An 18,378-nucleotide genomic window follows, 5' to 3' on the forward strand; every position below is an offset into this window, starting at 1 on the left:
CTGATGAAAATTCAGAATCCAGACTTTGCCTCTTCTTCACATTATAGGTTGAGGAAATATGTTTGTTGAGTATATATTCTTTGCCTCAGTTTTCTCATCTTTAGAATGGAATGTGACTTTCAGTTTTTATTTTTATCCGAGGTCTATATGCATGTAGTTTAAAGAATCACACAGTTTTACAAGGCTTATCAGGGTAATTCGGAGTCTCCCCTACTTCTCTTTGTAGAACAGCCGCCTTTGACATTGCAGTGGGGAGGAGGGGAGCTTAATGGACTAAGAATTGGCAGTGACTGACCCAAAGAGAAAGAACATGTGGAAATTTTCTGAGGAGTGAAGGAGTGAGGTTTGAGTAATTATTAGGATTGGCAGGCAATTGCAAAGGGTCTTTTTGTAATATTATGGTAAGTAAAACTCTCTTAAATGCAAATAGGCTTTGATGAGATGGAGGTGGAGACTCAAGCTGTTAAAACAGAAGAAGACCAAGATCCCAGGACTGATGTATCACAGGAGGAGACAGAGAATGAGAAACCAGAGAGAAGCCGAGATTCGACCATTCACACAGCCCATCAGTTCCTCATGGACACAGTTTTCCAGGTACTAAAATTTTCACAGATTACTGCTTTAATAAGTTAACAAAATGTAGTTATAAACTGCTTTTAAATGTTTGTCTTTAGAACTTCATGGAATATCTCATTGTTGGGAGTATCTTATCAAAGTTTTTAGAACTCTTTGTGACAGTTCTCTCTAAATAGATAACACTCTTCCAGCAGTCAATCCCAGGGTCCTGATGGATTATCTGTCCTGACCTGGCTGTGCTGGTGGGTCTGGTCCTCCAGCTTCAGGTTCTCAGATCTACTCTTCTCATGTCCAGCATCCTTGTGTGAGAATCCTGTAGGGACAATTTATAGCTTTTGCTGGTGAAGTAGCAAGAATCCTTAGGGAAAGCAGATTTAACGGAGTTGTTTTCCCTAATCATTTGATTTAATAGCAGTCTCGATTAATCAAAGAACATTCTGATACTAATACCTTTGGTTTTTATTTTGCTGTATATATTTCTTGTAAATGGTAAGATTTCCTTTATCTTGTCTTTACAAAATGGGAAGAAGACTAGTTACCTGGCATCTTCTTATTGTGCCATTAAATTTGCTTAAGTTTTGTTTCTCATGTTATGTATTTGGAGTTCATACTGCTGGGAAGAAGGCAGCCAGTGATAATGAGTTGGTGATTTCACCCTAGACTGCCTCTTACCTGTGGCTTTTTCTTCTTAGCCCTTTTTAAAAGATATCAGCGAGCTAAGACAGGAACTGGAGAGACAGCTGGAAATGTGGCAGCCACATGAGTCTGGAAACCCAGAAGAAGTAAGTCACTGGTCTTTTCATAAGATATCTTGATTTTTTTTTTTTTAAATAGATACAGCAAGCTCAACAGGTTCTTAGCACCCATCACCCTTGTACAAGAGTGAGGATGGAGGCTATAATTACAGTCTGAAGCCTAAGCCTATCCATTGCTTTCTGCCTACTTTGCCACTAGATATGTAGCTTAATTAAAACAGAGAAGCTGATGTATTTATTTCCTTTTTTTTTAAACTGAAAAGTCAAAAAAATAAATAAACTGAAAAGTCTTTTTATTTTTTTATTTTTTTAAAGACTATTTATTTCTTCATGAGACACACACACACACACACACACACACACACACATACACACATAGAGAGAGAGGCAGAGACACAGGTGGAGGGAGAAACAGGCTCCCTGCAGAGAGCCTGACGTGGGTGAGACTCAATCCTGGGTCTCCAGGATCACGCCCTGAGCTGAAGGCAGCGCTAAACTGCTGAGCCACCCAGGCTGTCCCTAAAAAAGTCTTTTTAAAAATATTTTATTTATTTATTCATGAGAAACACAGAAAGAGAGAGGCATAGACATAGGCAGAGGGAGAAGCAAGCTCCCCACAAGGAGCCTGATGGTGGGACTCGATCCTGGATTCCAGGATCAGGACCTGAGCTTTAGCTCAGGCATATGCTCAGCTGCTGAGCCATCCAGACGTCCCTGTTTATTTCCTTTCATTTCCATTACTTACTGTATATAATAGATAAAACAGATAATGACATTGGTTGAAAAATGAGGCAAAATGTGTCATTATCAGAATAGGCCACCTGGAATGTTGCTGGCTGACTTAATGTGTCAGCATTAAGTCAGAAGCTTCATTTTTAATGACTTGGCATCCTAAATTTACTGTATGTGTACATGTTTATATTTTGCAGCCACTATCCTCATTCCCACTACAGACCTGTAGGAGGGCTCTGCCATAGTTGGAGCTTTGTGTCTAGGCAATAAGCACACTGTTGAGATATTTGCACTCATTGCTTTTGCTTTTGAAACATGACTCCCGAGAGCCCATGATTATGTGGCTGGATCTCATAGCACCATAATATCCATCCACAGCTCCCTAGCCACATGAAGCATACAGGTTATAGGCTTCATAAGTAGTGAGAATAAAGTGTTGATTTGGGCATGAATTCCAATATTTTCTGCCATTTTCATCCTTTCTCTTTTGGAACCAAGGGTTGTGGGTTTGGTAGAAGAGGAGACATTTTTAAGGATATGAACTAGATGGCAGCTTGCTAAGAGAACCTTTTGAGTTAGCTTCTGTGGACCAGGTTCATGCAGGTCATTTTGTACTGCTCTGCTTCAAGTGTCCTCTTGCTGTAATGACTTTGGCTGGCTCTGACATTCTATGGGTAACTTCCACGTTATTGTCACAGGAAAAGGCTGCAGCTGAGATGTGGCAGAGTTACCTGGCCTTAACTGCGCCTCTTTCACAGCAGTTGTGTGAACAGCTTCGCCTCATATTAGAGCCTACCCAGGCAGCCAAGCTGAAGTAAGTCTTCTCCATTGGACTCACTCATAGTGCCCTGAAAAGATGGCATTGTCACCCTTTCTATTGAGCTCAGCCCTTAACCACTTACAGTACTGGCTTGTGGTGGCCATTTGTGCTGCATAGGCACCAGTATGTTATTCTATACCTTTTTTCATGTTACCTCTAAAAAGTGTCTTTTAAGTTTGGTATGACTACAGTTCCTTTGATTTATTAACATCTGATGGGAAAATTGGCTGAGCCTTTAGATGGGTGTGTAGGCTTGCTGCATGTGTTACTCACTTAGATCTTTTCAAAGATTTATCCAGACTGACAATTTCAGAACAGAAAAGAATCCAAGATTTAATCAGCACAAACATATTTTTCTAATTTTTTTTTAAAGATTTTATTTATTTATTCATGAGAGACACACGGTGGGGGCGGGGGGGGGGGCGTGTGGAGAGAGAGGCAGAGACACAGGCAGAGACACAGGCAGAGGGAGAAGCAGGCTCCATGCAGGGAGCCCGACGTGGGACTCAATCCCAGGTCTCCAGGATCACACCCTGGGCCAAAGGTGGCGCTAAACCACTGAGCCACCTGGGCTGCCCTATTTTTCTAATTTTTAAAATGTGTCTTAGCTTACCTGGAAGGACCTAATTATTATTGCCAAATACATATCCAGTTTTTCTGACTGCCCTCAATTCTCAATTGACAGTGACATTTGAGTGTGCCAGGTTACTGGTTATTTGGTATTCTTGTTTATGAAGTATTACAATGTAATTTTATTCTTTAAAAAAAGTTATCAGAGGATGGAGCAGTTGTTAACTAATCTTTGCCTCATTTGGGTAAATTTAATAGAGGAGACTATCGAACCGGGAAGCGGCTAAACATGAGGAAGGTCATTCCATACATTGCTAGTCAATTTCGGAAAGACAAGATTTGGCTTCGAAGGACCAAGCCCAGTAAACGCCAGTATCAGATTTGTTTGGCTATTGATGACTCTTCTAGCATGGTGGACAACCATACCAAACAGGTAAGGAAGCACAGTGCTAGTTTAATGAGAAATTGACCCCAAGCCATGCTTCATGGCCACCTAGAAGATTAAAATATTGTTCTGGCAAAAAGCACTTTGAAATACCAATTACTGTTCTTAGAATGTGATATCATGTTTGAGAAGACCTCACATTTTTAATAGAAGTTAAAAAGGCAGATTTAGGATGTCTCAAAATAATTTGATCCCTTACTGTTGGAGGCCTGTTAAGTTTGTTTATTCATTCATTCATTTATTCATGAGAGAGACACACACAGGGTGAGGGGACAGGCTTCGTACAGGGAGCCTGATGCGGAACTTGATCCCAGGTCTCCAGGATTGCGCCCTGGGCCGAAGGCAGGCGCTAAACCACCAAGCCACCTAGGGACCCCACTTGTTCTTTTTAACCTTGCTATGCTCCTGTCTAGCCACAGAAGAGTAACTATGACAATGTTTATTTTCCACAAAATGCAACGTACTATTAAACTATCTTTTATGACCTTGTACAACAACATATCTATCATTGATTTTTTTTTTTTAAGTGTTCAGTGTATTTCTCTAAGTCTGAAATTATCTGGAGTTAGTGCTCTCTTAGTCACAAGGGTTTTTTTGTTTTTTAAGATTCAAAAAAAAAAAAAAAAGCAAGCACACGCACAAGTGGGAGGGAGGGGCAGTAGAGGGAGAGAAGCAGACTTCTCTACTGAGCAGGAAACCCGATGCAGGGCTCCATCCCAGGACATAGAGATCATAACCTGAGCCAAAGGCAGACACTTAACAATCTGAGCCACCCAGGTGCCCCTAGTATACATATGGATTAAGGGCCTGAATTAGGATATCACCATTATGGACACTGAAGACTGATGGTTTTTGCATTGATGCTATTACCTTGAATGAACCAATGAACAACCTAAATCTCTATATATGTTCCCTTGAAAAAGGTTCAAATCCAGGCTCCTCACTTTTTCCTAATGATGTTGGGTGATTTATTTGCTGTCAGTTTCATCTTCTGAAAAATGAGAATTGAAATAGTATCTATTATATGCAGAGTTGTGAAAATTAAAATGAAGTATGTACTCAGTTTAATGCCTAGCACTTGATATGTGTTCAGTAGATGTTAGCTGCTATAAGTATCACCTTTTTAGTGAGATTTAAATTCTAAAATTATGATATCATTTACATATGGGTTAAAATAAATTGGTTTTTAGAATCTTGTAGCCATAAGAGATTACTTTTTATGTAGTCTTCCTGCCCTACCCTCCGCCCCCACCCCTCAAAGGGAAAAATTCTAAAAATTTTATGGACCAAATCTCTTAGGATCACTTTTATTAGATGATGTCTAGAGAAGACCTTTGCTACTAGTGTAATAGATTCTGGGTTTCAGGATTTGTGATACTTGACAGGGTCTGAGCCACTATGGCCTCTGGCTTGATTGTGAATAGCCATGGTGATATTCCCTGTGGGCCCTGCAAAAATACCATTTTCCTTGGGATTCTTGGTATAATAAAAGCTGAGAGGCATTGATCTAGAGGATATTCTGATTGCTTCAACCCTTAACTTTCTATTTCATAGCTGGCATTTGAATCTTTGGCTGTGATTGGAAATGCTCTTACACTCCTGGAAGTGGGTCAGATTGCTGTGTGCAGGTAAGGGTGCCTTTTAATTCCAGTAGGAAAATCAAACTATTGTTACATTGATCACACAAAAAATAACTCCCACTGTATTTCATTTTTCTCTCTCTAGTTTTGGAGAGTCCGTAAAGCTGTTACATCCATTCCATGAACAGTTCAGTGACTCCTCGGGGTCCCAGATTCTGCGACTTTGCAAATTCCAACAGAAGAAAACCAAGATTGCTCAGGTATGCTGACAACATCAAAGATCCTCTGCACAGTCATTCTTAAGCAGGTGTGGGGAGACGTAATTTTTATTTTTTTAATTAGAAAAGGTTTTTTTTTTTTTAAGGTCTTATTCATTTATTTGATTGAGCGAGCATGAGTGAGGGAAGGGCCAGATTGAGAGAGAGAGAGAGAGAGAGAAACTAAGCAGGGAGCCCTACATGGGATTTGATCTCAGAACCGTGGGATTATGACTTGTGCCTAAGGCAGAACCTCAACTGACTCAGCCACCCAGGGGCCCCAGAGACATAATTTTTAGCATTCTCTTCCTCCCCAGTACGGTTTTAGGACAGGTAAAATTTCCAATGCAGAATAGTTCTAGATTTCAGCCTATTTACCATGGGAATAAAAACTTATTTGCACCCATTAGCAAATAGGGCATGACTTCTTTTTCTCAGTTCCCCAAAGATTGCTTGACTTTGTGTCACTAATTCTCTTGCTCCCTGTTTTTTGAGAGATTAGGGACTTTTGCAAAAATAAACCATCTTCCTGTACTCTAATTCGGCCAATTTTTCTCCCCCATTTAGTCTAGAGAAGAAATAATGTAAAATAAACCAATGACTTGCTCACGATGACATAAGTTCAAAACAGCATAGGATGATAATTCTGTCCTCTTCATATCTGCCTTGATTTAACCTATTTTTATTATGTTGCACTAGAGATTGTATGTTTTCTTGCCTTTTTCTACTCAATTATTTTCTTCCGAAAGAAGACAACTGTTTTGTTCATTTGGGGGCATTTTTGATGTCTTATCTTTATCCCCCAAGGGAAGTGTTTTTTTTCCTCTAGGGTGTGTTAGAGAACACTAATAGCGTGTATGCTAGAGATGCAGGTCTGTGCTGGAGAATGCCACTACCCAAGGATAGATGCCAACAGTGCGAGTCATTGGTCCCCAGTACAGGTGGCTTGAAGGGGCATTGTGATTGCCTGTATATCTGAGAAGGTTATTTGATTATCACTTAAGAGTTAGGAGTAATTTCAGTCTCTGCAACAAAGAAGAGAATTTCAGTAGTTTTCTAATGTCCTGTCTCTGGTTCTGGTTTAGTTTCTGGAGTCCGTAGCCAGCATGTTTGCAGCTGCTCAGCAGCCCTCACAGAACACCAGTCCAGGTGAGCTGCAGTTTTTAATTTTTATTAACAAAATACTTTTCTGTTATGTACATTCACAAGCTGCTTGCTTCATCCCACTATACTCATGACCAGAGGGAATCTTAAGCAGGCTCCATGCCAGTGTGGAGCCCAAAATGGGGCTTCATCTCACGACCCTGAGATCATAATCTGAGCTAAAATCAAGAGTAGGATGCCTTTTTTTTTTTTTTAAAGATTGTGTTCATTTATTCATGACAGACAGAGAGAGAGAGAGAGAGCCAGAGACACAGGCAGAGGGAGAAGCAGGCTCCATGCAGGGAGCCTGACATGGGACTTGATCCTGGGTCTCCAGGATCACACCCCAGGCTGAAGGCGGTACTAAACCGCTGGGCCACCGGGGCTGCCCAAGAGCAGGGTGCTTAATCAACTAAGCAACCCAGGCACCCCTCAATACTGCTATGTTTATACTTTATAGCCATAAATATGTTTTGTTACTGCTATAATGAAATTAATGTGACAGAGAAATTGTTTTATTGACAGAAGCTTCATATGTCTTTGTGCAGCCTTTGTCCCACTGGAGGGTCTGAAGTGATAGACTTAGGTCCCTTTTGTTTATGTCCAGAATTCATCGGTTTTGGACATCTCTTTGGTTAATAGTATAGAGAAAGGCTACACTAATTTGTCTTCAAGTAGATTTGAGTTGTTAAAAGTGGGATTTTTGTTTTGTTCCCTGTTTCCTCTCCTACTATATGTTCCACTTTAGAAACCGCACAACTCCTCCTGGTGGTCTCTGATGGACGTGGCCTTTTCCTCGAGGGTAAAGACAGAGTACTGGCAGCAGTCCAGGCCGCCCGGAATGCTAACATCTTTGTCATTTTTGTTGTATTGGACAATCCCAGTTCACGGGTAAGTGTTACTAAAAGTTGCTTTTCTGGGGTTAAAGTGGGGATTCCCTTCAGCCTGTCCTATCTGATGAAATATGGCCTAAGTCACACCATCATCACCCCTAATGTTCTGTTGGTCACTCTTCTAGGCGCTTTTTTTTGGTGAATAACCCAGTGAGGTAGGGATCATTTTTCCCACTTTGCAGTGAAAGACATAAACACAGGTTATTATAGGTAATGAGTAGGAAAGCCAGAATTCAGATTCCAGAGACTACCCTTTCTGTGCCATCTCCTACCCTCGTGAGTCATCCTTTCCCTCTGCACTGTCTCCTTGTAGGTACTGCAGCCCTTGATAATGGGCCTTATCCACTTGAAACTGTAGACCAGCCCCAGCCCATTCCAATTACTTCTATCCCAGCAGTGCCCTTCTCAGAGCAGGGTGCAGCGGTTGCTAAGTGAAAGATACCCACAGGGCAGTTCTGTTCCAGGGGAAGCATTGTCTCTACAAGTCACATTAAGGCCTGAATAACAAGTTGGAAGACTTGTGAATTACTCCATGTAGAAAATGGGATAATATCCTTATAGGAAATTTGGGTTTTCTTGTCTGCCCTTTTCTCCCTTTTAATGCCCATATTCCCTCAAAGAGTGCTCAGAAAGAGATCTGCTGCCTCAGTAAGAGTTCTGAAAATTGTTCCTTGGTAATAAAAGCTAATTTTATATGTAGGAGTTAGATTATAGGAGACGTAAAAACTGTTAGCAAAAGAGATCAGAGAAAAGCTAGCCAAGGATACTGGTTTGGTTTTTCTTTTATATCAAAATGTTTTCTGTTGACAGGATTCTATCTTGGATATTAAAGTGCCAATATTTAAAGGACCTGGAGAGATGCCCGAAATCCGATCATACATGGAAGAGTTCCCATTCCCATTCTACATCATTCTTCGCGATGTGAATGCCCTCCCTGAGACACTCAGCGATGCTCTGAGGCAGTGGTTTGAGTTGGTGGCAGCCTCCGATCACCTGTAGAGAAGGAACAATCTAAAGTGAGACTTTAAACCACGGTCAGACTGTGGCGTCTCTGGCTAGGTGCTCCCTCTTTTGGACAAGTGCTTTTGATCTGATTGATAAAAATTCACTTATTAGCTACAGAAAGTTTTTATTACAATGTACATTTTATTTTATAATGTGCTTTCAGAGCTAGAGCAAGCCTGGGGCTCCCTTCTTTGCCTGGGTTACAGTTGTAAGAAATCTGGGTCAATGAAGGAATAGCAGCAGCAAGTGTCTGGTGTCAGAAGCCCTGGCCTAAGAGGAGACCTGGGACCAGCTACTTTTTCCCCCTTGCAGGAGCCCTGAACACCTACCGATAGCAGCTGCTAGAATTAGGATTGTCCCAGTCTTTGGACAAAGGACTAAAGACAACTCCCCTTCTGACTCTGCTCTAAGGCTCCACCTTCCAAGCCCATAATGTGTATCCAAGTGATATCAGGAGGCTGAGACAACTGCAGCTTTGTGGAGTCCTAAGTGTGTATCTTTTCTCATTGTGCTTCATGTGATGGGAACTACCTTCTTTTGGAGGGTAGGTAGGTTGCATTATAGGGGTTCTCAGAAAGCAACCACTCTGTCAAGGGGCCCAGGTGGTCAGAAAAATGACCCTGACCCTTGGGTGATGGGAAAAGGAAGTAGCTTTTCCATGTTGTCTTTCACATTTGCTGCTTCAGGAGACTATGCAATGATGGGAAGCTGATTTTCCCTTTGATTATTTCATCCTCCTAGTGCACAGCCCACCCCTGTTGTTGTATTTATTTCTTTAGGTTTTTTTTTTTTTTTCTTAACAAGAGGAATAGCTATTCCTCCAATGCTTTTAAGCTGGACTGAGCCAGTCCCATTCTGGAAAAAAAAAAATGCTGTCTTTAGGAAAAATAAGCAGCTACATTCCGCCCCCCCCCCCCCCCAAGTCAAAATACATCAGCGGTTCTTAGACAGTTTTTACTTGGCCAGAAAACACTGCTTGAATACTTGAAATTGTGTGCTGTGTTCTATTTAAGTTGTCAGAATGTCAGAATGTTCTTTTGTAGACAATATGCCATGATGTATAATTGTCTATCTCCACATCTGTTTTCAAGTTACACTGTGAAGTTTGCCACATTTTTGAGGTGGTCATCAAAGACACAGATTGCTTGTTGTTTAACCAAGTGTCCTAAAGCATGTACCTGAGGTTATATCATTTTTTATTCTAAAAAGCTATGCAGCTTATATTCTGAAAATTATTAAATATATACCACTGTTGATATAATTCATGACTATTCTTAATGGACTATGACAACTGTATAAAAGGTGTGCCAGAAGAATGATTTTGTCTGCTCCATCAGTCAGCTATCACTGGCTAATATGGTGTCACCATGACCTGCACAACTTCAGTGACTCACTGCAATAACGGTTTCTCTCTCATTTGTGTTTCACATCCACAATGGGTGAGCTGCCACATGCTGGCTCTGCAGCAGAGGAAAGGATAAGTTGAAAAACACAAGAGCTTCTAAAGATTTTGTTCGAAATGACATATTTGTTCATTTCATTGGCCATTGCCCTCTATGATGGGTCTGGTAGGCAAAGACACTAACATTCTGACCATAATGTGGTCTATCATATATATCTTTGAAATTGTACCATATAAGCTGGAGCTTCCCAGCTAGTACCTAAGAGTCCCATTGTCAGCTTGTGCTGTGATGGGAAAAGGGTTAGAAAGCATGGAAGCAGTTCCAGGAGACCTCCAAGGAATGGTGATGTCGGGTCACAGAGGGAGTTCTGAGGGTACGCTTGTCTCCTTTGGAGCTCAGAAGTTACAGCTGCCTTACTTTGTCTTCACACCCCAATCTTGTTCAGTCTAACATTGACATCTATTTTATCCCATATGCCCTTCTGCTCTGCTTACACTATAGTTGGAGCACTTTTAATCTGTACTCTGGCCTATTTTGGTGATAACCTAGACAAGTCACTTTGCCTGCTTCCTTTTCTCATAACAGCCAAGAGATCTTTCTAAAATTCCTTTAGAGGTCCCTATTGTGAAGAGGGCATTATTCACCCTTCTTAGGGTGACCTCTCCTGTCTCTTCTCTCCCAGAATCTCCCCAACAGTAGCTGGTCTGGTCACAGCAAACCAGAGGTCCTGGAATCTACCAGTTTGGAATTTTCTTACCTAATGGGCCTTTCTTGAACCAGCTGCCTAGTTCAGATAAGCTCTCAAGTATGAACCCTGCCATCTATAATATTGGACTTAGATGCTCCCCTGTGTTATGTCTCCTGCCCAAAGTGAGTCTGACCCATGACAGTATCCCAGTGTCTAGCATGAGTGAATGTTTCTGGATGGGAAGAACTAGTATAAAAATGTCTTCTCACATTAATTTATAGATTCAGCACTATAAAAGATTTTATAATGATTTGCAGGGAAAGGATACAAAAGATTCTTGCAAGAAACTACAGGGTATTAGTCCTGACGAATAATAAAATGTATTAGTCCTCTATGAAGTAATCCTGAACAATTTGTTCAGACCCTAAAAAAAATTACCATATGGTATCATAAAGCCCAAGAAGAGTAATTTAATAAATGGTGTCAAAATTAGTTTAGCAACTGGAAAAAGGTTTGACATTCATATGCCATAAATAGATGGAGTAAATGTTTTAAGACACAATAGGGTCTAATTGCAAATTTCTAAAGGTGGGGGATGAAATTGAAAAGCCTCAAAAGAAAAACATGTGAGTATATAGAGACTTCTTAAGGCTATATAAACAAAAAGAACAGCCAAACAGGCCATACAAATTTAGAATAAAAGTCTTCATCTCCATAAATGGGACCAGTCTTGCCAATTCATAAAATACCCCTTGCCACTTTTATGTCACTAATTTTTGTTTTTTTTTTAAATAAAGACTACTCATTTTTTTAAGAAGATTATTTATTTATTCATAGAGACAGAGAGAAAGAGAAAGGCAGAGACACAGGCAGAGGGAGAAGCAGGCACCATACAGAGAGCCAGACGTGGGACTCCATCCAGGGACTCCAGGATCACGCCCTGGGCTGCAGGCAGCGCTAAACCGCTGCGCCCCCTGGGCTGCCCTATGTCACTAATTTTTTTAAGGAAAGAATGAATTGCTATTGCTAATTAGAAGAAACTTTAAGAGGCAGTCACAGTTAACATCACCCATTCAATGCCTGGTAGTGGTCAAGAAAGGTAGGCATTGGAATATAGGTGGCCGGTCCTGTTTTCAGTGCATTACATATATAATGCAACTCTGAGGTAGATGTTATTTCAGCTTCCTTCCAGATGAGGAAAGATGCCAGGAGAGATTAAGTTGCCAAAAGAATATAATTAGGAAAAGGGAGCACCAGAAGTTTCCAACAAGTGAGACATACAAATAGTAAATAGGTAACCAAATGAACATGTTCATTTTTGGCTGTTTTAAATTAGAACAATTGTATTTGACAACGTATAGCAAAGATTCACTAATGCTACTTACATAACTTAAGGGCATGTGTGTTTTGTGGGGAGGATAAAAAAGTTATGAGGAAAAGCTTAAGTTGTGGGAACATTGAGTTCCTCATTATTAGTGATACAAAACTGTTAAAACTCTAATGGAGCAGCCATTTAACACCTGAGAGCTAATAATGTGAAAATTACTACAGGGAGACTTCACTAAAGTAGAGTTAGGAAGCTAAGAGGGACCAATGTCCCTTCCAGGAAGAATTGTCAGTTACAGACACTAGCAGACGCCCAATTATAGCTCCCAAAAGAAGGTCAACAGGAAAGAATAATCAATTACAGGCCCTAAGGGGGAAAAGATGTGAGAAGCACAATGTTCAAGAAATCAACTCCCCCAAGCAATTCCAGGAAGAATCTTGATTTTTTTCCCCCCAATGAATTTTGCAAAAGAACTCTCCATAAAGTAAGTTCCTCCCCTTTACTGGACTCGCCTGTAGTTTTGCCATAGCTTGCGTGTCCCCAAGTGCAATTCTCTCTTCCCAAATCCACTTTTGCTGGTTAAAATAACTTTTACGTATAAGATTAATGTAAGTAATGGCAACCAGTAAGACTGCCACCATGGGGAAAATGCTTGCAAACAGAAAAGATCAGGATAAAAACGAACAGAACACAAACTCTAAAAGCCAACATTTACATTTTTTTAAAAATTTTATTTATTTATGATAGAGGCAGAGACATAGGCAGAGGGAGAAGCAGGCTCCATGCGCCTGGAGCCCAACGTGGGATTCGATTCCGGATCACGCCCTGAGCCAAAGGCAGGCGCTAAACCGCTGCGCCACCCAGGGATCCCCACTTTTATTATTTCTAACTCTACACATCTAAAAGCCTCAACAGGGGATCCCTGGTGGCTCAGCGGTTTAGCACCTGCCCTCTTCCCAGGGCGTGATCCTGGAGTCCCGGGATCGAGCCACATCGGGCTCCCTGCATGGAGCCTGCTTCTCCCTCTGCCTGTGTCTCTGCCTCTCTCTATCTCTGTATCTTTCATGAGTAAATAAATAAAATCTTTAAAAAGAAATAAAAATAAAAAAAGCCTCAACAGGAATACACTAATTTTACCCCTAATCCAACGGTGCCAGGAACCGTGCCAGTCGCCTTACCACTCCTATTACCACCACTGTTTGTGACGCAAGAATTGCTGCCTCCTCTCGCCCATAAGGAAATTTAGTCCAAGCAAAATTGCCCGAGGCTCTATAGCTCATTATTGGTTCCAACCGCCTCATTTCTGACACTGCGCGGGGGGGGAGGGGGGGACCGAGGGGAAGCCACCGGCCGTCTCCCAGGAAACCGAGCTCGCCCCGCCCCTTGGCCACGCCCCCGCTTCCGCTCCTGCGCACTGGAGCCCGCGGCGGGGCCGGCGGGGTGAGCGCGCCCGCGTTCTCGGGGGGACATGGCTGCTTCCCGCCTACCCCCGGCGACGCTGACGCTAAAGCAGGTAGCCAGTTCTCGGCCGCCTTGGGAGGCCGCCGTGTAGGGTCGGATCTCAGCCCTCCGCCGCGCCCTGGGGGGCGGGGGCGGGGCGGGGCCCGTGAGGCGGGCGGGCTGCCCGGCCCTGGGAGCTCGGCCGCGGCGACGCCGTCCGCCCGTCGGGCCGCGCGGGGGAGGGCGGGATTGCGGACGGACGCGGCCCCCGCACTGGTTCGGGAACGTGCTGTCGCTGAGCTGAGGCTGTGGGAACGCAGCGCCGTTTTACTGCTCGGTGGCCCTCTCCTGCTGTTGAGGGTCCTTGGGCTGGACAAAGGGAATAAGCAAACAGCCCAAATCAGCCTTTTGCTCTTTTAAGTTCATCTTCGCCCTTGTTTAAAGTCGAGGACGAAAGAGAAGTCGATCTATGTAGCTTGGTGTCCTAAAGTAGAGCCCTCGGGGCATCCCCGGGTGGCGCAGCGGTTTAGCGCCTGCCTTCGGCCCAGGGCGTGATCCTGGAGTCCCGGGATCGGGTCCGCATCGGGCTCCCTGCGTGGAGCCTGCTCCTCCCTCTGCCTGTCTCTCTCTCTCTCTCTTTCTGTATCTCTGATGAATAAATAAGTACAATTTAAAAAAAAAAAAAAAAGTAAAGCTCTCTGGGGCTGTAGATTTTGCAGTTGTAATCCACATTTCTCCTCCCTCCACAGTTCTTGAGAAGGCAACAAGTTCTCCTCCTCTACAGAAGGATTTTGCAAGCCATTCGACAAGTTCCAGATGATTCTGATCGCAGATACCTGAAGGACTGGGCAAGAGAAGAATTCAAAAGAAACAAAAGTGCTACCGAAGAGGTGAGCACACGATCACGGTGAGGATAAGTCCTGACTATTTTGTATTAGTTGAATTTTATTTTATTTTATTTATCGTTTAAGATTTTATTTATTTATGAGAGAGAGACAGAGACACAGGCAGAGGGAGAAGCAGGCTCCATGCAGGGAGCCCGATGTGGGACTCGATCCTGGGTCTCCAGGATAACGCCTGGGCTGAAGGCAGGTGCTAAACCGCTGAGCCACCCAGGCTGCCCCCAGTTGAATTATTTTTTTAAAAGTTTAATAGACGTCTTGGAATATAAGGGTCACGGAAATATAGATCCTGACCATTGCTTTTAATGTTACCAACTTCCAACTCAATTGATATTTAAAATTTTACAGGGTGGCCCCGGTGGTGCAGCGGCTTAGCACCTGCAGCCTGAGGTGTGATCCTAGAGACCAGGGATCAAGTCCCATGTCGAGCTCCCTGCATGGAGCCTGCTTCTCCCTCTGCCTGTGTCTCTGCCTCTTTCTGTGTCTCTCGTGAATAAATAAATATTTTTTAAAATTATAAAAATAATAAAAAAAATAAAATTTTACAGTCTTTGCTCTATAGTAGCATTACCTGACTCCTCTGTTAAACCAGACATACAAGAAGAAATAATGATAGCATGATGGTTTGGGAAGTATGACGGGTATATGAGAACATGCCAGGCAGTGTGCACCCTAATTCACAGTAGTTCCAATTCACAGTGTTGGTCTCTTACTTGGTTAAACAAGGTACAGCTCTACTCTTTCATTTGTTAGTCAAACAGTGACCAATTTCACTTTTCTTCTACAGGATACAATCCGGATGATGATTACTCAAGGCAACATGCAACTTAAGGAGTTACAAAAAACACTTGCTTTGGCAAAATCTTAACTACAGCATCATTGTGAAAGATTTTCAATCCATATGTATTGTTGGGCTGATGAGAGACTCAACGATGGGCAGCCTAAAACCAAGTCCAACTGTATAGTACTTGGGAAAATATCAGAACATGGAGCCTGGCATGTCAGAGCAAACAAAAGCATATCAGAACAATTGCCTTAACACTGAAAAACATAATCCTGCATTTTGAAAATTTTTTGGATGTGTCATCAGTTCAAGCAGCGAAAACCAGTGTAAGTGGTCAGCACATAAGATGCTCAATATCATTACCCGTCTGGGAAATGCAAATTAAAACCACATTGAAAAAATAATAATAAAAAAAATAAAACACATTGAAACAGTACCACATCCACTGGAATAACTGTGATTAAAAACAGCTAATAACAAATGTTAGTAAAGATGCAGGGAAATTGGAGCCCTATATATACATGGCTGTGGGCTTATGAAATGGCACAGTCACTCAGAAAACATACTGTCAATTGCTTAAAAGATTAAGTTACCATATAGTTCAGCAGTTTCTTCCTAGGCCTATAACTAACAGAATTGAAGATCTTTCTAAAAAAACTTTTACAGGAATATTCATGGCAGCATTATTTATAACCAAAAAAGTAGAAGCAATCCAAATGCCCATCAACTGACAAATGGTTAAATATCTAGAATATTTAGCAATAAAAAGAAACGAAGTACTGATGCATGCCTGCTACACATGGATGAACCCCAAGACCAGTCACAAAAGATCACATATTATGTGATTCCATTTACATGAAATACCTAAAGTAGGAAGAGGTGGTTGCCCAGGACTGTGGACAGCAGGAGAGGGATTGCTACTGGACATGGGGTTTATTTTCTGCGTGATGAAAACATTCTAAAGTTAGATTTGGGCATTGGTTACACAATTCTGAATCTACTAAAGTCCTTTAAATCCTACATTTTGCATGTGTGATGTGAATTATACTTCAATAAAGGTGGTTTTTTTTTTTTTTTTTTTTTTTGCTGATATATAATTGACATACTGTGTAAGTCAATAAAGCTGTTTTAAGAAACAGTATGAGATGTATGGAGGTATACTGACCTCAGGAGATACCTTAGGCCTTTCTAGAAAAAATCCTTCTGCATTACTGAGGCCTGGTGAGGTAGGTTCTTCAGACTTGTAATGATGCAGTAGCTCAAGGACTTTCTGAAAGGATCACTGGGAATATAGATCTTTGTTGGAAAGAGGAGAGACAGAGGCTTAATGAACACATTGAAGCACTTACCAAAAAGAAAAGGCAGTATCTGGATGAAACTAATGCAATTACCTTCGCATCCATATAGAAAGACATGAAACCATCAAGGAAGATCCTTGGTGCATTAGGTTCTCCTCCAGTGACAGGAAGAAAAAGTTTGAAGAATACGCTGAAGACAAGAAGTGGACCTGAAGACACTCTGAGACGAAATGTATACTAGTTAAGTTAGTGAAAGTGAAAACTTACGAAAGAGGCTAGATTGTCAATCCTGCAAATAGACCTCCTCTGTTCTTTTAGAGTAGATCTAAAAATTTAATCCAAGAATCTGACCAGCATCTGAAAAGTGTAGGAAAAATGTTGCAGAATGATAGATGGTTACCTAAGTACTGTACTGTGTGCCAAAGGAGAGAGAGAAGCAGATGGTGGCGTTTGTCAATGACCTGCATTGCCAGGATCCACCTGCCGCTCCCACAGCCTCAGCCCACAAGACAAAATAATTCTGAATATTCTTCAACAGGGTAATCTAATATCAAAATGCAGGAGCTAATTATCAGATTTGTACATAAGTGTACATTAATCAACCTGATGAACAGAAGCATTTGTAAACAGTCTGAACAGAGGATACTTTTGTGTAGCATGATATACATACTCAAGTATAGGCTATTTCTAGTAAATCTAAAATCCTGACGCTATATATCATCCTTTTATGAGATGTAGAAGTGACTTGATGATGTTCTTCCTAGCAGCGGTATATGTCAAAGATGTAAGGAGCATTTGTACTTTGAGTTTGTAAGATGCAAATACCAGACTCTAAGAAAACCTGGCTTGGGATTTGTTCTGTATGTTTTTTAAATTGGGCAAAACACTACAAATTGAATTGTCCTCTTCCAGAAGCAAAAATTATTATAATCTTAATAATGGACAGTGTTTTAATGCTAAATAAATCTTAGGCTAAACAACAGTTTCTCCTCCCACATGGAACCATGCTCATTAAGATGTTGGCCAGGTTAGAACTCCTGGTGAAACACATTTTATTTAGCGTCTTTATCAGTGTTCTGGCTTGGATAACAAATTACCTGTGTGGGGGCACCTGGGTGGCTCAGTTGGTTAAGTGTCTGACTCTGGATTTCTGCTCATGTAATCTCAGGGTTGTGAGATCAAGCCTGGAGTTGGGCTCTGTGCTGGGCATGGGGCCTGCTTAAGACTGTCCCTCTCTCCCTCATTCCCTACCCATCCCTTAAAGCACAAAAAACACAACTATACTCTTATCTGAATGTAAAAGTTTTGTTTGTCAAGTTTAAAATATTTGATGTTCGATATTTGAACTACAGCAAGTCAAATCTTTGTTTTAAAATTTTTAAGGGATCCCTGGGTGGCGCAGCGGTTTAGCGCCTGCCTTCAGCCCAGGGTGTGATCCTGGGGACCTGGGATCGAGTCCTGCATCGGGCTCCCTGCATGGAGTCTGCTTCTCCCTCTGCCTATATCTCTGCCTCTCTCTCTCTCTGTGTGACTATCATAAATAAAAATTAAAAAAAAAATTTTTTTAATACAAAAGCTTTCTAGCATGAGGACAAGCGGCTAGGGGTATTATTTAGCATACTGACTGTTCCTACATCATTACTGCCTTTTAAGTGTGCCATTGGGTTGGAAGTTCCTAAACTCACGGCACAGGCATTGCTGTGGTGTGCCTGCAGAGGACTTTGTAATATTTGAGGAAAACAGAACATATTTCCTGGTAT

At 41.8% G+C, this 18,378-nt stretch overlaps 2 protein-coding genes across 4 annotated transcripts in view; both read left to right on the forward strand.

The window, feature by feature from the left end:
• The window catches only part of MDN1 (midasin AAA ATPase 1), a 162,419-nt gene extending 152,382 nt beyond the window's left edge, over window positions 1-10,037 (forward strand). For all 3 annotated transcript variants that reach the window (XM_041757895.1, XM_041757899.1, XM_041757904.1), the window contains 9 exons: window positions 431-594; window positions 1,269-1,358; window positions 2,762-2,877; window positions 3,712-3,886; window positions 5,453-5,526; window positions 5,624-5,738; window positions 6,821-6,884; window positions 7,627-7,769; window positions 8,582-10,037. In XM_041757895.1, coding sequence (XP_041613829.1) covers window positions 431-594; window positions 1,269-1,358; window positions 2,762-2,877; window positions 3,712-3,886; window positions 5,453-5,526; window positions 5,624-5,738; window positions 6,821-6,884; window positions 7,627-7,769; window positions 8,582-8,770 — 1,130 coding nt within the window. In that variant the 3' untranslated portion in view covers window positions 8,771-10,037. The remainder of the gene's footprint in view (window positions 1-430; window positions 595-1,268; window positions 1,359-2,761; window positions 2,878-3,711; window positions 3,887-5,452; window positions 5,527-5,623; window positions 5,739-6,820; window positions 6,885-7,626; window positions 7,770-8,581) is intronic.
• Window positions 10,038-13,565: 3,528 nt separating this feature from the next.
• LYRM2 (LYR motif containing 2) lies at window positions 13,566-17,600 on the forward strand. The gene is made up of 3 exons (XM_041727262.1): window positions 13,566-13,707; window positions 14,384-14,524; window positions 15,324-17,600. Exons 1-3 carry the CDS (start codon window positions 13,663-13,665, stop codon window positions 15,402-15,404), a joined length of 267 nt encoding a protein of 88 aa, XP_041583196.1. The 5' UTR covers window positions 13,566-13,662; the 3' UTR covers window positions 15,405-17,600.
• Window positions 17,601-18,378: the final 778 nt, after the last annotated feature.

Source organism: Vulpes lagopus, chromosome 1 (assembly GCF_018345385.1).
Source record: "Vulpes lagopus strain Blue_001 chromosome 1, ASM1834538v1, whole genome shotgun sequence".
NCBI lineage: Eukaryota > Metazoa > Chordata > Mammalia > Carnivora > Canidae > Vulpes > Vulpes lagopus.